Source organism: Podarcis cretensis (genome assembly GCF_951804945.1).
Source record: "Podarcis cretensis genome assembly, chromosome: 1".
NCBI classification, from domain to species: domain Eukaryota; kingdom Metazoa; phylum Chordata; class Lepidosauria; order Squamata; family Lacertidae; genus Podarcis; species Podarcis cretensis.
Window position 1 is genome coordinate 119,619,369 of NC_137170.1, and position 26,940 is coordinate 119,646,308.

The 26,940-nt window shown below is 43.1% G+C and overlaps 1 protein-coding gene and 1 long non-coding RNA gene across 3 annotated transcripts in view; one reads left to right on the top strand and one right to left on the bottom strand.

Annotated features, from left to right (window-relative positions):
- Positions 1–7,596: 7,596 nt before the first annotated feature.
- On the bottom strand, positions 7,597–9,316 carry LOC307220670. 2 transcript variants are annotated; one of them, XR_013841025.1, is made up of 3 exons: positions 9,278–9,316; positions 7,984–8,119; positions 7,597–7,680 (listed from the first exon to the last, which is right to left on the bottom strand). It is a non-coding gene; the product is annotated as an uncharacterized lncRNA (long non-coding RNA). The 2 variants fall into 2 exon arrangements; XR_013841026.1 differs by lacking the exon at positions 9,278–9,316 and adding an exon at positions 9,071–9,190.
- LOC307220097 (dynein axonemal heavy chain 11-like) overlaps positions 8,085–26,940 on the top strand; it is a gene marked incomplete at its 5' end in the record, with an annotated part of 229,278 nt that continues 210,422 nt past the window's right edge. Inside the window, 9 exons of the mRNA XM_079983734.1 lie at positions 8,085–8,141; positions 11,017–11,141; positions 11,252–11,444; positions 13,558–13,662; positions 16,711–17,103; positions 18,183–18,515; positions 21,012–21,266; positions 21,390–21,559; positions 23,389–23,608. Coding sequence (XP_079839860.1) covers positions 8,085–8,141; positions 11,017–11,141; positions 11,252–11,444; positions 13,558–13,662; positions 16,711–17,103; positions 18,183–18,515; positions 21,012–21,266; positions 21,390–21,559; positions 23,389–23,608 — 1,851 coding nt within the window. The remainder of the gene's footprint in view (positions 8,142–11,016; positions 11,142–11,251; positions 11,445–13,557; positions 13,663–16,710; positions 17,104–18,182; positions 18,516–21,011; positions 21,267–21,389; positions 21,560–23,388; positions 23,609–26,940) is intronic.

A 26,940-nucleotide genomic window follows, 5' to 3' on the forward strand; every position in this document is an offset into this window, starting at 1 on the left:
GAAAGCTGGAAGGTCCTTCAAGAAAGTAAATATGACCCACTGGACTACAGCAACCTGGTAAATATATTGTGAAAAAGGGCTCCCTGCTCCTCCTAGGGAACACACATGTATATGGAAGCAGTGTGCTTTTCCCCAACATACACTTTTTAACTACATTGCAAAATTCAAAATAATGTCAACTGAAATGCAGTTGTCTGTTGAAATTAATATATTGGTTTGAGAAGTGTGTATTAAAACGTGAGCCACATGATTTTCTCTCTCATCTCTAAAACAAAGCACTGGATTTCAGTTGCTCCCCAATAAATGTGTAGCCCCTTTTGCTCCTGCCACTAGAGCTGGGACAGTCCACCTTCTGCAACAACTGACCACTGCTTAGACAACTGCCTATTCTCATATACAGGCACAGGATGACCCTGGTGTCTGTAAAAACATGTCTGAACTGATGCCTGGGCTTACATGATTATTTTGGCATGGTGGGGCTTCAGTTGAAAGAAATGAGTCACTCATGCCATCTACACAAATATTTGCAGCTCGTGTTAATGCTCATGTTTCCTATGCAGGAATTTCTGTCTGACTACAAAAGATACATTCAGCAGATTAATGACTTTGATAACCGGTTGGGAACAATACTAAATTTTGCCTTTCAAGAGCCAAAGGGACTAGAATCAGTTTTCAAGGTAAGCATATTTGTTATATTTGTTTTCCACTAAGGCCCACATTTTGTATCTTACATTGGCAGGCATCAGATACTTGAGTGTATGGTACGGTTAATTCCATTTTTTCCAAGCACAAATGATTTCAGAGGCTCTTGGTAAGAGCAGTAAGAACTGCATTATGGAGACAGATTCAGCCCCTGGCTTTTTAAACAGAAAATCCTAAAGCCGAACATTCAACACTCTTTGTTTATGTTTTCAGTTCAGCTTTATTTTCCCAGGTCTTCTTTGCTGTTCTCCCCCACCCCACAACAAATGTGAGAATTTGTCTTTTCATTAAATGTTGAGAACCAGCTTCTGTTTCCTGTTCTCTTGTAATGTTAGGTACAAAAAGTCTGTTCTGTGTATCCATAGACTCTTTGTGTTACGTAGACATCCATTTTGACCAGTATGAAATTGAACTGCTATAATAAGATGACCATTTACAAACAGAAAAGCTGAGGCAGAAGGAGTAAGATTTTCCAAAGTCCACCCAGTGAGTTCATGGCTGCCCTGGATTTAAAGTCAGGTTCCCTGTATCCGAATTCAACCTTCTGCCCACTGTGAGAGATTGTGCCCATATTCTTTTAAGTTTTTCAAATAGTCAAAGACAAAAGCAAGCAGAACCACCATTTTTTTTAAAGCTATGAAGAAGAGATTTGGGGGCATTACAAAGAAGGGAGGGCGGTGAAATCTTAAACCATGAGGCCCTGTGCTTTTCAAGAGTTGTATGGGATTTAGCCTCACAAACCCCATTATAGTCAATGGGGGTTATTTAAGTCAGTAGAAATTGTGTGCCTGTATCTTTTGCAAAACCTTCAAAAACCTAAAGGAAAGTGACAATCTGTACAGTGGAGGAAACCAAATATAAAGTATCGGAGAGAAGTATTACACATGAGAAAATTAGGAAAATATCTTACAAAATGGAAAAGCTGATGAAAAAGAGGGGTATGGGGTGGGGGTGGTTGAATTGCTGAGTTAGGTAAGAATCTGAAAGAGAATTCATAGGGTTTCAGAAAATACGATTTCATCAAAAGCTGAAGGAAAATGAAAAGGAAGACAGCAGGTGTAATTGCTGTGAGGAACAGTTTCCTGCTGAGACAGGAGAGTTTTACCATCAGCTCTGTAAGAAAACATCCAAGCAAATACAATAAACATAGAAATAAATGTATCATGAAATCAAGAAGGTAGGACAAAAAGACTTGACATATGCACTGGAGAAGAGGCAGAGCAAAGGGTGAATAGGATGACAGTAGGAAAAGAGAAGTGAGAAAATTACATCTCCATGGTGCCCCACAGGAACAGGGGAAGAGGACAAGCGAGAGGATAAGGATACTTATAATGGAACAGGAAGAGTATATTTATGAACAGACTGCAGAACACAGAACAAACTACATGAGAAATGTGTTGTTGGAGGACAGAAAAATGTTCCCCGAAGTTCAGTTTTCAAAAAACGTAGGAGAATGCAACTACAAAATCAAAGTTTGAGAGTGATGTTTCTAGATGGCAGATTGTAACACTAAGGAACTTAGTTGAGGCTTGTTTCTCATACAGTGGTATCTCTGGTTACGAACTTAATTCGTTCCAGAGGTCCGTACTTAACCTGAAACCGTTCTTAACCTGAGGTACCACTTTAGCTAATGGGGCCTCCCACTGCCGTTGCGCCGCCGCTGCACAATTTCTGTTCTCATCCTGAGGTAAAATTCTTAACCCGAGGTACTACTTCTGGGTTAGCGGAGTCTGTAACCTGAGGTATTTGTAACCCGAGGTGTTTGTAACCCGAGGTACCACAGTATTATGATTTACAATCACAGGAATGCTGTAGCCTGCTATAATTCTCCTAATAGATACTGTAATCTGGAGAAGTTTTATAAATATGATTGCTTGACAGAAATTCAGGAACAGGCACCTGTGTGTTAACCTCATGAGGGGAATTATTGCAACAATCTCGATTGCGGGAGTCGCCTTCAGAAATGTTTCTGTGACAGAAACTGAGATATAAGAAGCTGCCAAGTGATTTTCGTCCGAAAACCTAATAATCAACTTATGGATCCCAAACCAAGTGAAAATCCAATGGAATTTAGAAAGCTGTTTCTTCCAGTCCAATCCCTTGACCTGTTACAGTAGTCAGAAAAGGGTAGGATGCAGGCAGTGTCTCAGTATAATGTCAAACCAATTCATGCTTTTATAGCATTCTTTAAAATCCCAAAGGAAAAGAAGCCAAAGATGTTAAGCCTGGATTCCCTTATGAGCCTGTGCACTGACTATTCAAGGCCACTTGTTGTTGTTGTTGTTTAGTCGTTTAGTCGTGTCCGACTCTTCGTGACCCCATGGACCAGAGAACGCCAGGCACTCCTGTCCTCCACTGCCCCCCGCAGCTTGGTCAGACTCATGCTGGTAACCTCGAAAACACTATCCAACCATCTCGTCCTCTGTCGCCCCCTTCTCCTTGTGCCCTCCATCTTTCCCAACATCAGGGTCTTCTCCAGGGAGTCTTCTCTTCTCATGAGGTGGCCAAAGTACTGGAGCCTCAGCTTCACAATCTGTCCTTCCAGTGAGCACTCAGGGCCACTTACTCATTCATAAATCACTGCCTGCACTGCCAGAAGGCACGTTCCAGAGGCACAGCACATTGTGATATTTTATTCTCAATATCTTTAAGTTTCTTTTTCTAAATGGATTTGCATAGGCCATTGACATACGGGACGTAATTTAGGGAAATGAAACAGTTTCTTTTTTTTAATTTTTCCTAAATTACATCCCATATGTCAGCGACCCTTTTCCTAGCTCCATTCCAAGTTAGCTCTCCTAGAAAGATGGCCAGGATTCAGGAGAAGTCCCTCAGCTCTCACTCAAAACGGGCTCTCTGTCTCTTGGGGCGGACAGACTTTCATTAGCAGGATTGCTTCAGTTTCCCATGAAGTCCTCCTTCTTGGATATTAGGGACTTGGATATTAGGACAGCCAAGAGGAAGAGGCACAATTTCCTCTTCGTAATTCTTTGCACTTCCCAAGGCCAACTGCCAATTGAGGTCGCTCTGGCCAGATGCTACCCTGGAGAGCTATCTCTGGAGCATTCCTCTCCTTGCTGGCTTTCACAGCTTCTTGCTTGGTGACCTCATCTCTTCAGCTTCTTCCTGGGCTCTTTGTCTGTTGCTGTTGTCACCACTGACCACCAGGTCACATTCTGGCCTTAGTGACTTGCCTCACTGCCCTTATATACCATTTCCGTCAGGACATCTTGACCAGTGGTGTGCCTCGATTTCTGACAGTTCATTGGCCTGTAATGCTGGACCAATGAGAGCCCGCAGAATGTTCCTAAACTGGCCTATCAAAACCTGACATTTTGAATCTCACTTTTCTAATATAAAAACCGAGAGGTCCAAGGCTTTGTAACTCTGATAAGTAAGCAAGAAGCTGTATTCAAAATAGCAGATTTCATTAGATCACCTCTCAGTTATATATGAACACAGCAATCTTACACTCATAAGCATTCTTTATTTTTATATTTACAAATCATTTAAAAAATGTTTACCTCAGGCAATTTCTGATTCTCCATGGTCATGTCATTATAGATTGGCGGGACATGGGCGCTTGGATCCAAAGATTACACAGGATAAGGGCTCATCTGCACTATACATTTAAAGCAGTATCACACCACTTTAAACACTCGTGGTTTCCACTAAAGAATCATGGGAATTATAGTTTAAGAGTTGTTAGGATACCCATATTCCCTTCACAGAGCTACAGATCACCAAGTTCCCTGGGAAAAAGCATTGATTATTAAACCACTCTGGGAATTTTAGCTCTGTGGGGGCAATAGAGGGTCTCCTAACAACTCTCAGCACCCATAACAAACTACAGTTCCCAAAATTATTGGGATGGGGGGCATCATGACTGTTTAAAGTGGTATGATACTGCTTTAAATGCATAGTGGAGATGGGGTCCATGTCCCTGAGTACCTAGTCCTAGTAGCCCTCCAGGAATTATTATTCCCCATGCCGCCAGCAGCCCAATGAGTCCTGTTAAATGATGTTTGTGGGGAATTAGGATTTAAAAATCAGAATCCAGTATAGGAACACAATTATTTTAATAAGGCTGAAAAGGAGTTTGAGTCAAGCCCACTCTGTGTCAGCTTCAACACTTTATCCAATAGTTTTGCTATATAGACTCCTCTTAGTTACAGGAGGCAAAAATGTGTTTATCTGAAATATCAGCTCAGTGGATGCTGAGAGCTTTGAATGGGCAGGGATTTCAGTTGAATAAAAGTACTGTTTTTATAGGACTACGTGGGAGGCATATTCCTTGATTGTTTGGGTGAGATATTCGCATAATGGGCACGTTATAGAGCATAATTGTCTGTGAATCCAGATTGACAAATTTTGTAGCAAAAGGTGGAAAAAACAAAATAGGAACGACTAATAAAAAAAACACACCCAACAAAACAAACTGTAAAAGGCACACAACAGTTTGCCAGAAGGACAAACAGCAGGGGGGTGCAGGTAAAGGCGCTTGAATTGATGCCAAAAATGGGAAGGCACAACAGAGATAAATAAAACACACAGCAAAGATGCAATATAATAAAATGCTGTAATTTGGGCTGCCAGCATGAGAGAGTAGACAGTTCACAATAGTAGGGAGTGAGTTAGCTTTTATGGGATATTTAACCACAACTGCCAGGAGAAGCTGCTGCTGTTCGTATTCAAATAAAGCAACCGTGCTATTGAGGAAAATGATATAAAATCACTTCTGTAAACTTTTTGGTTCCATTTGTTGAGTTTGCCCACGAGAGATCTGCATTTTACTTTTCGATGGCTGTGTTTCTTGACCTTGCACACAGAAGGCTCTTCAAAGAATTCAAAACGACAGCGCAATTGCTTGCTGTGTGTTCTCAGTCTGTACAGTGACCTCTTAAGTACAATGCAGTACCCAGATTCCCTTCCCTCTGCGCTTCTCCATTCCTGCCTTAGGGTAGCAGTAGACCTTGGCACCTGAAATTTCAGTGGTGCCCTGTGTGGTGTGAAAATTCAGCTCCCCCTGCCTGTTTCACTCCACTGTAAGCATATTTGAGGTGTCCCTTATGGCGCTCCGAGTCTCTGCGCCCACCATGACTGTACTGACCTCTGCTCAGGGCCTAGCTAGGCCTGTGTGAGGATGGAGATGCTTGAATAACTCTCTGGCTCCTATCCAAATTCGCAAATAGCTGTTTGGCATCCCCACATGCCTAATGATGTATGGAAGTGAGAGCTGGACCATAAAGAAGGCTGATCGCCGAAGAATTCATGCTTTTGAATTATGGTGCTGGAGGAGACTCTTGAGAGTCCCATGGACGGCAAGAAGATCAAACCTATCCATTCTGAAGGAAATCAACCCTGAGTGCTCACTGGAAGGACCGATCCTGAAGCTGAGGCTCCAATACTTTGGCCACCTCATGAGAAGAGAAGACTCCCTGGAAAAGACCCTGATGTTGGGAAAGATGGAGGGCACAAGGAGAAGGGAACAAAAGAGGACAAGATGGTTGGACAGAGTTCTCGAAGCTACTAACATGAGTTTGACCAAACTGCGGGAGGCAGTGGAAGACAGGAGTGCCTGGCGTGCTTTGGTCCATGGGGTCACGAAGCGTCGGACACAACTAAACGACTAAACAACAACATCCCCTCATGCCATTTTACCAGAAAAAAACACATCCACCCAAGCTGCTATTTTCACTGTGAAGAAAACCTATACATGAGCACATTTTCCCTAAGTGAACAAATAGCAGCTGGTAGAGGGGGTTTTTTGTGGGGAAATGGTACAGAACAAAAGAGCCCCCCCCCCACCTACCCTCCCCATGCCAGCAGACCACCAAAGTGTCCCTATTTTCCAGGGATAGCCCCAGATTTACAGAAGCTGTCCAGGTTTCTGATTTGATCCCAGAATGTCCCGCTTTTCCTTAAGATGTCCCTATTTTCATTAGAGAAATGTTGGAGGATATGTGTAATAATAATAATAATAATAATAATAATAATAATAAAAAATAAATAAATAATAATAACTTATATCCCTCCTATCTTGCTGGGTTTCCCCAGCAACTCTGGGCAGCTCCCAACAGAACACTAAAAACAGAATAAAACTGCAGACATTAAAAACTTCCCTAGATGTCTTCTAAAAGTCAGGTGGTTGTTTATTTCCTTGACATCTGATTGGAGGGCATTCCACAGGGTGGAACTTTTCTGTAACTTGGCTTCTCGCAGTGAGGGAACCATCAGAAGGCCCTCAGCGCTGGACCTCAGTGTCTGGGCTGAATGATGGGGATGGAGCTGCTCCTTCAGGTATGGTCCCAGTCTATTTGCTAAAATTTAAAAGAGGCCAGATAGTTGTTCATAGTTCACACAACTCCATCACTGTAACACTTGACCTCGGAAAAACACTGCTGCAGGAAGCTATATAGAATCTGTAATTCGTGGATGGGAGAACTTTGGCTCTCTGAGTGTTGTTGGATTCCAAGTCACATCAGCCCCAGCCAGCATGGCCAAAAGTCAGGGATGATAGCAGCTGTGGTCCAAGAACATCTGGGGGGCACAGATTCCTCATTTCTACTGTAAGCAGTCCTATTCGTACCTGAAACAGTAATCAGGGTTCAATGGCCATCGTATAACTTCTTTTATGTGTATCAAACAACTGCTCTTCCGTTTATCACTTACAAATTTAACAAATAAATAAAAATACTATGTGGGGGTGTTGGTTAATTTTGTTTGTTTGTTGTTATGGGATGCATTTTTGTGTTTTTTTATTGTTAACCACTCTGTGATCTTCAGATGAAGGGCAGTATAGAAATTTAATGAATGGTAGAATAAATAAACAAAATACCAAGCAAATTGGGCTATCAATGAATTCAAGGATCAGAACTGAAACATTTAAGTATAGTCCAGAGGTCTCTTTCTGATCTGCTTTTTCCTTCTAGGTTTTCCTTTTTTAGAGATGCATTTCTTTCAGTCCCAGGTGAGGCCCTAAAAAAAATGAGAGGAGAATCTTGTTCTTTTAATAGCTGGTTTCTTGTGAAACACTCTACTAAACAGATTGTGGAGGAATGTAAAGACAAAAATTTAGTCATCAAAGTGATTTCACTTTAAACCCATACAATAATTTTACCTGAAATAATCTTTGAAGGCTAACACATAAATGCCAATCTGTTAAAACAGAATATACAATACAGATAAAGAAATTATTCTGCCCTTTATAATTTTTATAAAACCACCTAAAATAGCATCTTTTAAAACAGAGATGAAAATTGACACACGTGCTTCAGTTACCTTCTTTTTTAAAATTCAAGATTTTGCAGATATTTGGAAAACTTCTGGAAAGGCCTGTCATCTATTCTCATTTTTATCCAAACGTTGCTGTTCTTCTTTCAATGTTTGATGAGGAAATTACCTGCTGCAAGCAAATCTTTGACAATCAAATAGAAAAAGTGGGTAACAGTCTTTGGCATTCTAATTTATTATTTCGTGTTATTTACTTATTTACAGAGACATTAATTTTATTTTCTCCTTGGTGACTAGCTATTGTGTTGTCAAGAATAACCTCATTACTTTGTGTTTTAGTACAAACTGAAGGGGGAGGGGACACACTGAAAAAGTTTGTTTCTATGAATAGATTTCCAACTTATACAACTCTTGTCTGGCATATATATGGTAGGCACAGTGTCTGGAGGCAATTAGAATGCCCATAAGATTCTTTCCAATAATGTGCTTTTAGGTTGTGATGAATTGGGTAGCCCTCTTTCCATTGGGGTAAGTTTCAATAGGTTTCAGGATAGTGAGAAATGCTGGTGAACAGATTCCCCCCCCTTTTTTTCTAACCTTCCCGCCTTATTTTGTTTTTACCATTGTATTTGTGTTGCCAGGACTGGCCCATCCATATGTTTAGGTGAGTCTACTGCCTTAGGTAGTAGAATCCACAGGGGCAGCCGATCCTGATGTAGATCTTTTCCCCCCTGCTTGTTCCTGATGTAGATCTTCCCCTTCTTCCTTGGTGGGGAGGGAAGCAGCATTTTGGGGCCCCAATATCTTGGGTCAACCCCAATCTTTGCATCCCCCATGGTGGCTATGGCAGCAGAAGAACTTTTCTGAACTACAAAGTCATTCCAGGGACATCTCAGGGGGAGAGATATGCCAACAGCCCAGAGCTCAGGCATTTAAAAAATAATATTTATTTATTTTTATTTTTAAAAACTTGAGTAGAAGTAAAAGAAATGTTAAGAGAAACAGAGAATGTTCCCTTTTTCTTTTTCTTTCCAATTGTAATTGAGAATTTTCAAAAGCAAGCAGCTGGCTCAGAGCTTGGCTTGGGAGCCTTGCGTATACCACCTAGGAATAAGTGATATAAATGTAAACAAACCTTTATCCCAGGGGTGCCCAAACTTTTTTCAGAGAGGGCCAGATTTGATAAAGTGAGCATTCATGAGGGCCGATCAAAGTTGCTGAGCTTTTTTTAAGATTGAAGTTTTACCCCAGGAAATAAACTGCCACAGGGATTAGGCCCCCAAAGAAGCGGACTGTGGACATGCCTGCTTTATCAAAGGTCTACAGGACTTGATTCTCATACCTGTTTGATGACAGAGCAACTCTAGCCCTGGAGCATCAGTTTCTTTATCAAGTCTGTGATGTAATATAGGCTTGTAAACTCACACAGTCATCTGTGATGCTTAAGTGACTTCATTGCGTGGACAGGCGGAGTCCCCAGATCCCGAGTGGTCCCCCCCGTCATGTGGAATAACGACTCTAGACAACGCGCTATGGGATTAAATTGGCCACAACTTTATTAAATTTCAAATGTGGGTAGACCTTGGCTCAGGCATTGGGCGTTCTCCCTCCCTAGTCCCCAGCCGGGGACCTAGGGAGCATCAGGGTTATCCAGTGTGTGTGGGGGGGGATGGGCCGGCTCTGGAGAACATATGTTCAAGCAGAGATAGCCGCCCCCGTTACGCCGCCGCAGGGGAGGGCAATGACGACCTTTCGGCGTACGGCCAAAGCCTCCCTTCAAAAACCCCTTTAACGGGGAACCCTGGTATCGCCGCCGCAAAGAGGAAGATGGACTAAAGGATTCCGCCCAAGGCCTGATACCGCCAAAGTTGTGACGTTTTGCTACGGGAAAGGCGAAACCTGCCAATGCAGGGAAATTCCTTTCCGGCCCTTTAACAGCGACCTTATCGTAGCAGCGCCCGCATACCTGTGGAGAAAGGTTAACCTGCAAAACCTATGAAGAAAAGATAACCTGCAAAAGAAGGCATTAACTGAGGGTGGGTAGGGTGGGAGAAGCTCTGGAGCCAAGTGAGGATTAACAATTAAGATCCACCCTCTATTGTGTGGGCAGGTAATCCCTCCCCCTACCTGGCCTGGTTTCCCTGGCAACGCTTCCCCCAGGTGGGATTGGACAACTCACTGGGGTAGGCGGGGACCTCCAGGTATCCCACCTGAGGGAAGGCAAAGCCTATGCTGATGGGGCCACTCCAGATCCAGGGCTGCACGCGTCCCCGCAAAGGGCGCCCCCCGTTTTAAGTGGGGAGCGGTCATTACTTCATCAGTCTTACAGCATTTATGGAAGGGGTGGGGAAGTTGCAGCCCTCTGGTGTTCTTGGGCTGCAGCTCATATTATGCTTGACCATTACCATACATTTCAACAAATATGTATGGTATTCTTTATCACAGCACAGGATTCTTAAAAGAGTAGTTCTTCAATATTTACCATATTACTCCGATTATAAGTCTAGGCTATTTTATCAAAATGTTTTGCTAAAAACTTAGGGTCGTCTTATACACAGATAGTGGAGAGGTGGGGCGTGCGATTGGTGGCTGCCACGAGCAGGATATTGTCCATGGCATTTTTGTGGGTGATTGGTGGGTGCTGCAAGGTCCACTGCCTATTGGGTGCTGTGGCAATTGGGCGGGTGATTGGTGGTTGCTTTCAGCGAGCTTGCAGGCAATTGGTGGCTTGGCTGTTGCGTTCCTGCGGCTGAGTGATTTTCAGCCCAAAAAACGCTCAACAATTGGGCAATCTTCCCCATTTTCTGTATTTGGAGTCCCCAAAAAGAGGGGGCGTTGTATACATGGGGGTGTCTTATACACGGAAAAGTACAGCAATAGCATGTATTCAGAAGGAAGGCTTGCTTATTCCCGCTGGGAATTTTAATTCTGGGTCAATCTGCTTAGAATTTGCAAACTAGAACCTGTTTCAGTGGGAGATTTTTGGATTCAGTTCCAATGGGATCATTTTTGAGTTTTATTGCAGGTTTTACTTATGGTGTATTGACAGTCCATCATCATAACAGTTTCTGTTTATTTAAGTTAAGGGATGGAGGCAATGCACTTCATAAAAACATGCCAGTGACTGCAGACAATTTAAAATGGTCTCAGGAGTTACGAGAGAGACTGCTGAAGCACAGAACACATTTTAGGTGCATCAATCATCTGTAAGTATTGCTATAAAAATTGTACAATAGGGCTTAAACCACTTCCCAAAAAACCTTCCACTGTGTACTTAGAAATGACATTGAGGAGGAAATCCTTTTTCTCTCTCTAGGATTCTGCAAACAGAGGAAACCAATTTTGTCTTCCAAAAATGTGAGAAAATGTTGGAATTATTGGATAAACACGATGAGGAAATTTATACCACATGGGCACAAGATTTAAACCACCTTTGTGAAGCACATCTCCGTCAACCAATTCTCAGATACGACGACTGTGGATTGTTTGAAGTAAACTTTAATGAAAGGGTATAGTAGACAACTTGTTCTTTACTGTTGTTGTTTAGTCATTTAGTTGTGTCCGACTCTTCGTGACCCCATGGACCAGAGCACGCCGGGCACTCCTGTCTTCCACTGCCTCCCGCAGTTTGGTCCAACTCATGCTGGTAGCTTCAAGAACACTGTCCAACCATCTCGTCCTCTGTCGTCCCCTTCTCCTTGTGCCCTCCATCTTTTCCAACATCAGGGTCTTTTCCAGGGAGTCTTCTCTTCTCATGAGGTGGCCAAAGTATTGGAGCCTCAGCTTCAGGATCTGTCCTTCCAGTGAGCACTCAGGGCTGATTTCCTTCAGAATGGAGAGATTTGATCTTCTTGCAGTCCATGGGACTCTCAAGAGTCTCCTCCAGCACCGTAATTCAAAAGCATCAATTCTTTGGCGATCAGCCTTCTTTATGGTCCAGCTCCCACTTCCATACATCACTACTAGGAAAACCATAGCTTTAACTATACGGACCTTTGTCAATTAAACCAGTGGTGGGGAACCTTTCTGAGGTGGAGGGTCGCAATTCCGTTTTGAGGAGCTGCATGCATGGTGTGGGCAGGGCCAGAGGCAAAAGTGGGTGTAGCAACAGATTTTAGCTTTGTACAGTAGGATGCATCTGAACCACGCAAAAGCCAGAGGTTTCTACCCCTGTACCCCTCTCCATCCTATACCCCAGAAAGCAAAATACATCATCGCAGTTCAATAACATATCCCAACCATCAAAAGCACTTAAAGAAGCGCGAATCCAGGGCTAATGAGGGGTATTACAAAGGCCAGATTGAGAGGCGTGGAAGACTGCATTTGGCATCAACTCACACCACGGTGTTGGGACACGGGTGGCCCTGTGAGTTAAACCACAGATCAGAAGATTGGCGGTTCGAATCCCCGCAACGGGGTGAGCTCCCATTGCTCGGTCCCTGCTCCTGCCAACCTAGCAGTTCGAAAGCACGTCAAAGTGCAAGTAGATAAATAGGTGCAAGTAGATAAATAGGATAAATAGGTTTTTCCCGCTCTGGCGGGAAGGTAAACGGCGTTTCCGTGCGCTGCTCTGGTTCGCCAGAAGCAGCTTAGTCATGCTGGCCACATGACCCGGAAGCTGTACGCCGGCTCCCTCGGCCAGTAAAGCGAGATGAGCGCCGCAACCCCAGAGTCGGTCACGACTGGACGTAATGGTCAGGGGTTCCTTTACCTTTACCTTTACCTTTACCTTTACCTTTACCTTTACCTTTACCTTTACCACACTAGGGTGAATCATTTTTCAGTCATTATGAACTTTCATTATGGGCTTCAGGGGACAGGCAGGAAGACTGGGATGTCAGGGAATGATGATCAGGGCTTTTTTTCAGCCAGAACTCAGTTCCGGCATCTCTCAGGGGGGCACCAATTCACAGTGAATTCTGGCACCTCCTTTTCTAGAAAAATAGCATTGATGATTATCACAACCTTCAGTCTGGTGAGGAGCCTCAGAATTATTTGCAGTCATGATTCTGAGCCCTCTCCTGGGCCCATAGGAAATACTGGTGCGTGGTCGATGGCCATTACTCCCCTACTTCCTGTTGCTTATATTCTCCAGCAAGAGTTACGGGGTTCCTGCAACCATCAGCAATGCCTGGAGTCTTGCCTTTACACAAGTTAGACTAAAAAACACACACCCAAAACCAAAAACCAAACAACAACAATCCAACACCACTAGTAATACAGTTATGCTTATACAGTGGTACCTCGGGTTAAGAACTTAATTCATTCTGGAGGTCTGTTCTTAACCTGAAACTGTTCTTAACCTGAAGCACCAGTTTAGCTAATGGGGCCTCCTGCTGCCGCCACACCGCCGCCACACGATTTCTGTTCTCATCCTGAAGCAAAGTTCTTAACCCGAGGTAATATTTCTGGGTTAGTGGAGTCTGTAACCTGAAGTGTTTGTAACCTGAAGTGTCTGTAACCTGAGGTACCACTGTAGAACACCTGGAGGATCTCTCTGGCATCTGAACTAAAATGTCCAATGGTACAGCTGGAAGGAAGTTGCACGGGTGTCCTTGAAGCGAGGTAGTTTTGAAGAAGCTTCTTGCAACATGACAAAATCATTTACATCTTCTCCTGCAGCTCTCTGCCGTCCTCAGGGAAGTGAAATACCTTCAGGTTTTAAAACACCCTGATATACCTGAGGTTGCCATGCAATTGTATTCCAAGAGAGAAACCCTTTACAAGGTAAATAGAAGCGATTCCGTATGAAAGATGTGTGCGAATATAAAGAAATGGAAGAAAATTGACATAACTGCAGTAATCTGTTTGAGTCTTCAACTATCTAAACCAAAAGCAAAGAGTGCACAACTATTTTTTCCTAATTATTTTGTCAGCTGGATGGTTGTTATATTGTAGTTTGTAGTTAATCTTGTATTTCAGTCTTACTGCACGCATATGTGTTCCTTTGAATACAAAGGGCCCTCTTCTCTTCTCTGTTGAATTAGTTGGCTGTTCTATTGACAGCAAAATAGCAGTGTTCAAATTACAAAGGGGGCGGGAGGACCGAACACTTCAACTACATTTAGGGTCTCCACACTTTCCTTTTCTCTAAAGGTACTGGAGAAAAGAACCTGGGGGTGGGGGAAGGCCCCTTTATTCCTCTCTCATTCCTCCTATAAAAGCACTGGTAGGAAAATGGGCTTCTCAGACCAAGACTTCACAGAAGGCGGGAGAGCTTGCAGATGTCTTAATGGACTGTGGGATTCTTTGCCATCACAAACTCAAATTTTATCCAGTAGGGTTGTGTTTGGAATAGCAACTTCCTCCAGTGCTGAGAATGTAATCTGGTGCTGAACTGGAAGTATAGACACCAATGAGAACTTGTTCCTTGTGCTTGTGTGGACAAAAAGGACCAAAACCATGTACAGGATTGGCTCAGTGATGCATGTAGAACACTGTTTTCCAAACTTGGGTCTCCAGCTGTTTTTGGACTACAGGTCCAATCATCCCTAGCTAGCAAGACCAGCTGTGAAGGATAATGGGAATTGTAGTCCAAAAACAGCTGGAGACCCAAGTTTGGGAAACACTGATGTAGAACATGAGAGAGGTAGAGGTTCCACATCCCAGCAGGAGGAGGAAATGGAGGCACAACCAATCCTTGGAACACCTATCACTACTGCTGCAACTTCTCCTCTTCTGCACAGTCGCAACCTGCTTACTTGTCCTCTCTAAGCAAGTGAGCACTGGCCTGAAGGAGGCCAAGCAGTACCTACCACTTGCTTTGAACCAGGGCACCTGTGTGGATTGGGCCTAAGGAGACAGGGCAATTGAATGGGCAACAGTGACAGCAGCAAGGATGAAGAGGAGAGCCCACTCAAGCAGGGACAACTTGCTGAGGGGCCTACCAAAACATGGAGTAGGGACTGACAGCATTAGGTGGGGTATTGGTGTGGAAATTCTTGGCATCCCCTGTAGAGCTCAGTACATCCCAATGTGGTTACACTAAATTGGGACATTTCTTCTCCTGCTTCCTGCTTCTAGAAGAGCCTGGGACATGGTGGTGTAATGATGGGCTAGCTATTTGATTGGCCACTTGAAATGGGTGTAGGTTGACCTGTTTTTAAGCACCACGTACTCACACAACAATGGAAAAGTTGGAACAGCAATTGACAGTCCAGTTGAGAGATTGTATCTTCTTTGCTACCCAGTACTTAAATAAATAAATAAATACATACATACATAAAGGTCACATGAAATCAGGGGAAGGGTTAAAATAATGGTGGCCCTTCGGGAGGGCTGTCTGAGACAGCTCAGTCAGTAAGTAGAGCATGAGACTCTTAATCTCAAGGTCATGAGCTCAAGCCCCAAATTGGGCAAAAGATGTCTGCATTACAGGAAGTCGGACTAGATCAGGCTTCCTCAAACTTGGCCCTCCAGATGTTTTTGGCCTACAACTCCCATGATCCCTAGCTAGCAGGACCAGTGGTCAGGGATGATGGGAATTGTAGTCTCAAAACATCTGGAGGGCCGAGGTTGAGGAAGCCTGGACTAGATGACTCTCGTGGTCCCTTCCAACTCTACGGTCATAAGATTCTATAATCTATACCTCCATGGGGCCAAACTAACTTTAAACATGCAAGTCAGCATGAAGACCATACCTCTGTGTGTGTGTGTGTGTGTGTTTTTAAAAAATCATATTAAATATTTCCCTCTTAGAAAGCATATGTCCAAGGTTTTGGGGTTGTTGTTTTTTTGCTTTCTTCAATGCTTTCCCCCGGTGAAATCCATTCTTTACCAATAAATTGCAGCAAACATCCATCGACAGAAAAACCTGATTAACTTTTTCTCCAATTCAGCTGTTAATCATGGGATTCCTCGGGGGAAAGTAGCTGGACAAGTGTGGATAAGCCCCTTGTCTCGTACAGCTCTGTTCCTTCCATTGGAAGGAATGGATCAGTCTTCACATGCAAGGGCTCTGAGTATACTCAGGGCCTTCTGGTGGTTCCCTCATTGCGAGAAGCAAAGCTACAGGGAACCAGGCAGGGGGCCTTCTCGGTAGTGGCGCCCGCCCTGTGGAACACCCTCCCATCAGATGTCAAAGCGATAAATAACTACCTGACATTTAAAAGACATCTGAAGGCAGCCCTGTTCAGGGAAGTTTTTAATGTGTGATATTTTAGTGTATTTTTGGTTTCTATGGAAGCCGCCCTAGGGGGATGCGGGTGGTGCTGTGGGTAAAAGCCTCAGTGCCTAGGACTTGCCGATCGCATGGTCGGCGGTTCGAATCCCCGCGGCGGGGTGCGCTCCCGTCGTTCGGTCCCAGCGCCTGCCAACCTAGCAGTTCGAAAGCACCTCTGGGTGCAAGTAGATAAATAGGGACCGCTTACCAGTGGGAAGGTAAATGGTGTTCCGTGTGTTGCGCTGGCTCGCCAGATGCAGCTTGTCATGCTGGCCACGTGACCCGGAGGTGTCTGCGGACAGCGCTGGCTCCCGGCCTATAGAGTGAGATGAGCGCACAACCCTAGAGTCTGGCAAGACTGGCCCGTACGGGCAGGGGTACCTTTACCTTTACCTTTATGGAAGCCGCCCAGAGTGGCTGGGGAAACCCAGCCAGATGGGCGGGGTACAAATAATAAATTATTATTATTATTATACTTCTGATGGTAGAGAGATCTCTAAATTATGACGAATGATTCACTCTATGTCTCCATTAAATCACCATTGAATAATAGACACTATTATTATTATTATTATTATTATTATTATTATTATTATTATTTATTTCCCCCTCAGTACATTGGGAATTTAAATTTAATCACCAGGCAATATAACCAGTTGCAGAGGACAATTCTGCCTGAGGAAGCAGAGCTCATAGCGCACGAGATTGGGAGAATCGACCAACAGTTGAAGCCTGCTTTCGACACACTGACCTGGCAAAATGAGAGACTGTGGAACTATATCGAAGAAACCAGGGAACTCGTTGAAAATGTAGGCAGCCTGCTCCAGAAAGCCAAGGAGAATGTGGGGTTGATCCAGAACCTGCTGCATAGACTGAGTGAAACTTCGTTCCTCGTACGGAAAACTGGTGTCGCTTGTCCGCTGCTGTGCCTTGATAACAATGAAAGAATGTGCCAGCTATATGGATCAGTGCAAGAGATGAGCACCAGGATCCACCAATTGGTTCAGGTAATATGTAATTTATTGCCCCCCCCTCCAGAAAATTCCCAGAAAATTTTATTTATATTGTGGAAAACAATTAGACCACCTTGTTTTTAACTTTTGACTTTGATTGATAATTTTAATGTCTATTTTATTTAAACTGCTTAGAGGTTTTTTTAATGATTAAGTGATATACAAATTCTGTTAAACATAAATAAATGAACTCTCTGGAGGGCCACAGGTTTCCCATTCCTGCCCTAGACTGAAGTATGCAGATCAGAAAGTTGGTTTACTTAGCATGGTGTGAAGGGTGTTAAAATCCTGCCAGGAAGTTCATTGTGTGTCCTTGGAGAAGTCATAGTTTTTCAGCCTAGCCTAGTTTGCAGGGCTGCTTAAATGAGTTTAAATGAAAGTATTACAACCGTCTGAGTGGACAAATAATTGTAAACATCTCCGTGATCCTCAGGTAAATGGCAGTATAGAATTTTAATTAATAAATAAATTATAAATAAATTATAATAAGTAAATTGGATTCCCATTCCTTTTCCCCCTTCGTCATCTGGTTTACCCTCCTGTAATCACATATTAGGGCTTTCATGTTAGCAGTGATGGCCAAACTTGGCCCTCCAGCTGTTTTGGGACTACAATTCCCATCATCCCTGACCACTGGTCCTGTTAGCTAGGGATGATGGGAGTTGTAGTCCCAAAACAGCTGGAGGGCCAAGTTTGGCCATCATTGATGCTAGGATGAGATTTGCTCACCAAATCACAGAGACAGAGGTGCTACTGGAAACAAGGTAAATGAGAGACGCTATAGCATGTACAGCTTGCATAGCCTCTGTAGCTCTCAGACTTCCTGAGTTGGTGGTGTCCTTTATTTCAGAGCATTGTTCAATGGACACTTGAGTCATCAGGCAGGCAATTATGTTGTAAATAGCGGGGACCTTTTCCTCCTTGAAAGAACGGGGGGGGGGGGGGAAGGAAATGGGAAAAAGAGTTGTCTTTCACTTTTGAAGAAGTTAATTAATTGGAATAGGGGAAATTCTGTGTTGGGGAGTGCAATTTTAAATTCTGCTGCTCATTTTCGGGCAAATTGCTTTCTCCAGGAGAATCAGAACTTGCTTCAGGCAGATCCCCTTTCTGATGAATGGAAAGCCTACATTGAATACATAGACCACATGATTTCAGATGGACTGTTTCAAGCTATCAAGTGTTCTCTTCAGTATCTGGTTGAAAACACCGAGACAACCTCAAAACCTACTCCCTTATTTGAAGCACAGCTCATCCTTAACAACAATGAAATGACTTTTAAGCCTTCTTTGGAGCATACTGTCAGTGGCAATTTTTCTGACATCGTGGAGGGCCTAATTCAGAACATTTACCTGATTGCATCAAATATAAACAGAGTTGCTAAGCATCTTGGATATAACACTTATCAGGTATAATCACCAATGTATCTATTATCTTTTTCTTTAACCACTGAATATATATATATATATATATATATATATATATATATATATATGATATTTATTGAAGTTTAACAATTACAAAAAAAGAATAGTAATAAAAAAGATTACAATACTTCAAAAATAAAGGAAAATACAGTACTAAAAAAAACAAAAAGGGGGGAAGAGAAAACCCAAAAACAATACAGCTAAACAGTAACATTTAAAAACAATAACATCCAGTATTTCATATATTTATCTTTCATTTACTTATTTCCATGACTTCCTCGCACCTCCATTTTTGTATTCTTAATTCATAATTGTTTCAGCAAGTCCTTTCCCTCTTTCTCAGATTTTGTTCTATAATTTATCTTAACGCAATTTAACCTTAAATCTTACACTTTAACCCATTAACAATCCATTTTAACATAATTCTTTATAACCTTTCTGCTAAGACCATGTAAGTTCATTCCAGCATCTTTCTAACATTCATTAATTTTACAATGTTTTTTTAAATATACTCTAAATTTTTTTCCAATCTTCTTCCATCGACTCTTCTCCCTGGTCTCGAATTCTGCCAGTCATTTCCCCCATTTCCATATAGTCCATCAGTTTCATCTGCCATAACCACTGAATATTTTAAACAGCCATTTCAACTAAGGTTATATTGTCCATCCAATTGACTGAATAATAGTCTTTGGCTTTGTTCTACCTTTGATGAATCAGGCCTATGATGCTATGGTTTGGCCAATATGACACCGCTGGCATCCATTAAAAATAAAACAAAATGGTAAACTCTATTTTGGGAGACACCCAGCAAAGTGGGTTGTACTAATGGTAATGTGTGTTTGAATCAAACATGATGTGACTATAAGCAAGATTTTGAAAAAAAAATGTGCTTGCAACCAACCTCATCTCTTTGCTCATAGAAAGCAGCTGGGACCACATCTCAGGGCAATGGGTTTTAACCCTTTTCTACCACATTTTCCTTGCTGAAAATTGCTCCTCCCCTTGAAGTAGCTTCAGGTGGGAAAAAGGTTAAAGTCCCCCTGCTATATGATTCCAGTCTGAATTGGGGATCCCCCACAGCTGCTTTTTGTAAACAAAGAGGCATGGGCATGCACAAATACATATTCAAAACCATGTCTAAAATTGTCTGGTTTTATTATTTGGGGTGGGGGTGGGGACCTAGACAACAATACCTAAAGGCTCTCAGTGGCCTCTGATAGCAGGGCCCGAAAGGATGAGGGTTGCAGTTCAGCAACATCTCAGATCTGGAGGACACCGTGTTGGCTACCCCAGTCTAAATGATGGTGGAGACAAGTTATCCAACAACAGCTAAAGGGCATATAGTTTGAAGGCATGTAGGCTTTTTTGCTGGTTATGCTGAAGACATGTAGGAGGTAAGGCCAAAGTCAAATGGGAACAATTCCATTTCCTTACCTATGCATGCTCATAATATGTGAAGAAGTTTGGAATATTTTTCAGACTTAAAAAGTGTGTGTGTGTGTGTGTGTGTGTAATTGTGAACACATCCAGACACACTAATTAGTCTTGCATTTATTGAAAGCCTTTGACTCACATCTCATTGGTATATACCTTAGGGGCAGGGCATCATTTTCTCTCCATCGAATTTTAGCTCTCTTTTTTTTGCCACTTAGAAACAGCTTGCCATGGCAACAGCATTTTGGATTATGTGAGTAGTCACATCTGAAATTGCACACCAAAGGATTCTTGGGGCTGAGAGCCTAGACTGGAATCTTAAAAGTGATTTGCAGTGTGGCCTCTGGACACTTGTTTCGTAATGTAATTATTTGTGCGCAATCCTATGTGTGTCGCCTCAGAAGTAAGCCCCATTGAGTTAAGTGGGACTTATTTCTGGGTGAGTATAGGAATGCAGCCTAAGGCATATTTCAGCTTAGTGTAAAGTAAAAGGCAAAGGTAAATGACCCCTGGACGGTTAAGTCCAGTCAAATGGGGTGTGGCGCTCATCTCACTTCAGACCGAGGGAGCCGGCATTTGTCCACAGACAGCTTTCTGGTTCATGTGGCCAGCAGGACTAAACCGCTTCTGGCACAACAGGACACTGTGATGGAAGCCAGAGTATGTGTTTGTAAACCATGAGATTAGTTTACAGTGGTACCTCGGGTTACCTACGCTTCAGGTTACACACTCCGCTAACCCAGAAATAGTGCTTCAGGTTAAGAACTTTGCTTCAGGATATGAATAGAAATCGTGCTCCGGCGGTGCCGCAGCAGCAGCAGGAGGCCCCATTAGCTAAAGTGGTGCTTCAGGTTAAGAACAGTTTCAGGTTAAGAACGGACCTCCGGAACGAATTAAGTACTTAACCCGATGTACCACTGTATATACTTGCAGTTGTCCTGGGGCCTTGCTGCAGTCTCTCTCCCTCTCTCTCTCTCTCTCTCTCTCTCTCTCTCTCTCAAAAACCATTGAACCAACTCTCTCTGGTTTTATTTTCACATTTAGGATGATGTGGACCAGATGGATACACTGGATAAAATGCACCGGGAAATCATGGCCAGGGTGCACTCGGTCATTGTTAATGTTCAGGAATATCAAAGCTACTTTAGGAAATACAGCCACTTATGGATGGATGATAAAGCCAAATTTATGAAGCAGCTCCTTCTCTATGGACGATTTCTCAGTACTGAAGAGCTGGAATTATATGCAGACTATGAACTTCAGAAATGCTCCCTACAGTTAAATCACTTTAAACAACAGGTACTTTGTCATTTTTAAAGGTCTTTTCATCTGCCTCTGTTAGTTGTGTTCCATTAAGCTATTTACACGATTTTGCTCTTCTAATTAAAACACCAGAATTTTAATCACATCTTGTTCTTTAAGATCAGCATTTATGAAGCCCTGCATGAAGAAGTAAGCAAGTTTGAAAACCAGAAGATTTTTAATGGCTGGTTTCAGGTGGATATTAAGCCTTTCAAGATAGCTGTGATGAATGTTATTAAAAAATGGAGCTGGATGTTTCAGGAGCATCTGCTCAACTACGTAGCCCAAAGGTAAGCCATCTTTGATGTCTTTTAAAAAGGCTTTTGAATTTTACATCTTTTGAAACGGGGGTGGAACCGTGCTCGTTTCGTGAAATATTGAGTAGGGGAGAAACAAGGCCATGGAACATCACCAAAGCCAAACAAAAACCACCATAAAGAGTTTGATCCCAACAAAGCAGAATCGCAGATGATCTTGTACAAAGGACTTGCTCTGCTGAATGGTCCTTAAATACGTCCTTTTGTGGGTTAATTGCATTGAAGAAGAAGCAGGGGTCTGCTGCTGGCACCAGCCTTGACGTTGTGCAGCTTCCATGGCCAAACCTCTGATGTGGAGTGTGGATGTCTGCAGGAGGCAAGGCTATATACACACAGACTTCTGTATGAGCCAGAACCCCAATTATGTAGGGTTACAACTGTTGTGTGTAAAGGTCCCCAGGGCCAGCCCAATAACTCACACATCACACCAAATTTTTTGTTTAAGGTTTTTGGCATAATTTTGGCCACAACTTTATTAAAATACAAACATGTGAGTGGTTGCTTAGGCATTGGTTGCGACTATCCGCCCCCACGGTGGGGGCCAGACTGACATTCCGCATGCCTGTGAAAGTCAGAAAAGGGGAAGAAGAAGAAGAAGAAGAAGAAGAAGAAGAAGAAGAAGAAGAAGAGTAGTTTGGATTTGATATCCCGCCTTTCACTCCCTTTAAGGAGTCTCAAAGCGGCTAACATTCTCCTTTCCCTTCCTCTCCCACAACAAACACTCTGTGAGGTGAGTGGGGCTGAGAGACTTCAAAGACGTGTGACTAGCCCAAGGAATACACTTGGGGGTAGCAATGGAGCAGGGAACCTGCCCTCAGCCCTCCCCAAATGCAGCCAGGAGCTCTTGCAGTGGCCCGAGCCCCCTTGACAGGGTGGACAAGCAATAGTTAGCCCCTGATTCCTTTAACGGAATCCCTTGCTGCAGCAGCATTAGAGGGGCAGGCACAGCCAATCCATGCCCCTCAACCAACCAAACCATAAACCAATGCCTAACCGCGAACCTTACAAGTTGTGACGATTTGCTACGCAGTAGGCAAAAACCAAATGGCCCCAGCCAATCAGCCAGATGGACAAAATTCCTACCAGGCCCCTGCCCCAAGAGCAGACAACCCCATGACAGGCATAGCAAAGTCAAAGCGAACAACCCTAAATATGGGGGGGGGGGGCAATCCGATGCACGGGCAAAAAGAGGAAGCCCTAGCCTCGTGCAAGGAGTTTTAGCATTTCTGGCTGTCAGTCAACAAATTGCAACATTAACTTCTTCCCAACAAGGGAAGCCCAATTGCATCAATGGCCAACGATCAATTAGCCCGCCCCACAACTTTGAAGTGTCCTGGTGGCCCCCACTGCAACACGTGCTCTCTATGAAGGAGAACACGCTTTGTGGAAGGCTGCATGTCAGTGAACAGCCCTGTGCGCTAAGCCAATGAACATGCAGATGGAAGCTTCTCACTGGGGAACCTCAAGACCAGGAGCACCTCTAGAGAGGTGGCACCTCTAGAGACTCTTTCCAGGCCTATACTCCACACACACCCCATGCCACAATGTCTCTGCCCAGGCAACACCTCTTCCCAGCCCCGCTCTGTTCCTTCTTTGAGTATTTTTGCTTGGCTAGCATGTACTCTAGAGTTGTGATAATGCTTCTTATTGGCCTGGAGGATGGGGGACGTGTGTGGAGGGGTGTAGAATGGCTGAATGGACGTGTGCACATGTGTCTGGAAAGGTCCTTAAAGTATAATGAAGTTCTGTGAAAGCAGCAAACTCAGTACACGTTAGTTGCTGACATCATAACCTTGTTCTAGCGTTACAGAATTAGCCAAGTTCATCCATGAAACAGAAAAAGGGTTAGCTAAGAAAGTGAATGAAGGAGATTATGCGCTTCTGGTTGAAATAATGGGACACCTCATGGCTATCCGCGACCGACAATCCATTGAAGATATTTTCAAGCCTCTAAAATCGATGGCTGAATTGCTGCGAAGCTATGGGCAACAGCTACCAGAGCAGATTTACACAGAACTTGAGGTAAAAAATCAACTGCTGTTGTTTCTGCTGAGTTTCAATAATAATAATAATAATAATAATAATAATAATAATTTATTATTTATACTCCGCCCATCTGGCTGAGTTTCCCCAGCCACTCTGGGCGGCTTCCAATCGAGTGTTAAAAACAATACAGCATTAAATATTAAAAACTTCCCTAAACAGAGCTGCCTTCAGATGTCTTTTAAAGCTAAGATAGCTGCTTATTTCCTTCACATCTGAAGGGAGTGCGTTCCACAGGGCGGGCGCCACTACCGAGAAGGCCCTCTGTCTGGTTCCCTGTCACCTGACTTCTCACAATGAGGGAACTGCCAGAAGGCCCTCGGCACTGGATCTCAGTGTCCGGGCTGAACGATGGGGGTGGAGAATAACAACAACAACAACAACAACAACAACAACAACAACAACAATCAATTAAATTTGTATACCACCCTATACCCACAGGTCTCAGGGCATTTACAACATAAAACCACAATATAAAACCACAAAATACATAATATTTAGAAACCGATAATAAAAATAAGTTTCATAACGTTTGCTGCTTACAGAGGTCTTCTCAGCATGTTAGGTCCCAGTGAGATAAGAGGCAAGAAGTGAACTTAAGGAGAGCCCTGCTGGATTGGACCAAATGCTCACCTGGTCCCAGCAATCTGTTCTCCCAGTGACCAACTAGATGCCCACAAGCAGAGAATGAACAAAAATAGGCCCCCTCTTTTTCATGATACCCAGGAACTAGTATTCAGAGGCATTCCCCCTCTGATACTTGGAGGCGTCACAAAGCCATGATCATGACTAATGGGCTCTAATAGTCACATCTTCCATGAATTTGTCTAATCCCCATGTAAGGCCATCCAAGTTGGAAGACCGTCACTGCATCTTTCATTGCGTGAATAAGTGCTTCCTTTTATTCTCCCTGAATCTGCAAACACACCAGCAGAGGAAGAAGGGAGAGGCAGTGGGGAGCTTGGCGCAGTGTGGACGTGGCGAAAGGAGCATTTGTCTTTGCTGTGCTGATCTCCACGTTGCCTGCCTGCCCTTGGTAACCAACAGCAATGCGTAGCATTCAGAAGCCAGGTATGCAATGCTACCCTGCCTGTGCAGCCCTGCCAACCACTAACATCTAATACTTGTTGTTGTTTAGTTGTTTAGTCGTGTCCGACTCTTCATGAATCGATGGACCAGAGCACACCAGGCCCTCCTGTCTTCCACTGCCTCCCGCAGTTTGGCCAAACTCATACTGGTAGCTTCGAGAACACTATCCAACCATCCCGTCCTCTGTCGTCCCCTTCTCCTTGTGCCCTCCATCTTTCCCAACATCAGGGTATTTTCCAGGGAGTCTTCTCTTCTCATGAGTGTCCTTCCAGTGAGCACTCAGGGCTGATTTCCTTCAGAATGGATAGGTTTGATCTTCTTGCAGTCCATGGGACTCTCAAGAGTCTCCTCCAGACCATAATTCAAAAGCATCAATTCTTAGGTGATCAGCCTTCTTTATGGTCCAGCTCTCACTTCCATACATCACTATTGGGAAAACCATAGCTTTAACTATATGGACCTTTGTTGGCAAGGTGATGTCTCTGCTTTTTAAGATGCTGTCTAGGTTTATCATTGCTTTCCTCCCAAGAAGCAGGCATCTTTTAATTTCGTGGCTGCTGTCACCATCTGCAGTGATCATGGAGCCCAAGAAAGTAAAATCTCTCACCGCCTCCATTTCTTCCCCTTCTATTTGCCAGGAGGTGATGGGCCCAGTGGCCATGATCTTCGTTTTTTTGATGTTGAGCTTCAGGCCATATTTTGCGCTCTCCTCTTTCACCCTCATTAAAAAGTTCTTTAATTTCTCCTCACTTTCTGCCATCAAGGTTGTGTCATCTGCATATCTGAGGTTGTTGATATTTCTTCCGGCAATCTTAATTCCGGCTAGGGATTCATCCAGCCCAGCTTTTCGCTTACATCTAATACTATCTACTATTATATATAACATTGGCTACTGCCCTATGTTTAGAACCAACCCTAGAAATCAGCCCTGAGTCGGTTCTGAAACCAGGGCCATCTCACAAGGTGAGTCACTGCTGAAAACACAGGTTCTTATAGGATGCAAAAATTGTCATTCATTCACTAGGCCTGAGAATTTAATATACATAAGCAATCTACTGACAATGAATCCACAAATGAGGGCACAAAGACATTCCTGCCTATAAATTGCACCTTAAAGACAATATTTCCATAGTAAAAAAGCAACAACATGTTTTCAATGAAGTACTTAAAATAAATGAGAATTTAGAACAGAAAAAATAAGCCAATCAAGCTGACACGCTTCCAAGTTTCATACCAAGCATGAAATATTTTCATTTCTTGGGAAATGACACTACGCAAAAAAAGAAGTCCAGCAGATTTATGCATAGAACTAGATATTTATGAAAAAGTGGGCTCAGTAATACTGCAACAGTTTTGGTTTTTTTACTAACCTTTCCTTTGGAATTAAAGTTTTAGAACAAACTTGATGCCAATATCTTATTTGATACAGTGGTACCTCGGGTTAAGAACTGAATTTGTTCTGGAGGTCCGTTCTTAACCTAAAACTGTTCTTAACCTGAGGTACCACTTTAGCTAATGGGGCCTCCCGCTGCCGCCACAGCGTGATTTCTGTTCTCATCCTGAAGCAAAGTTTTTAACCCGAGGTACTACTTCCGGGTGAGCGGAGTCTGTAACCGGAAGCGTCTGTAACCCGAGGTACCACTGTATTTTATTTTTTATTGCTTCTCCTTAACTCCATCTATCTATTTACCCCCTTTTAAAAAAAAATCTCTCCTAGGGGTTTTATCTGTTTACAGATTTCGTTTCTCAGACTTCTAGTACCTAACACTCCAATTCACCCTTGGTATAACATTCCCATTTTACCTCTGGTTCTAAACCTGTAAAAATTGTGACTCTGCACTCATCCTCACTCCCCTTATCCCATGATTACTTTCATTTATACTAGAAGTATAAAGTATAGATTCAGGTAGGTAGCCATGTTGGTCTGACGCAGTCAAAACAAATAAAAAATTAAAAAATTGTCCAGTAGCACCTCAGAGACCAACTAAGTTTGGTCTGGGTATAAGCTTTTATTTTCAAATGAATTTTTTTTATTTTCTTCATATAATCCTTTTTCCAACATTCCTTATTATCACAATATAATCCCTTTGACTCTGTCGAGTCTTGACTTCCCTCCCTCCCTGCAGCTGGTATATACATCACATATTTATTGCATATATTATTGTCATAACTCTACTATTTTACATTGAAGGTGTTATTCCAGTCCTGCTAGTGTCTTTAAA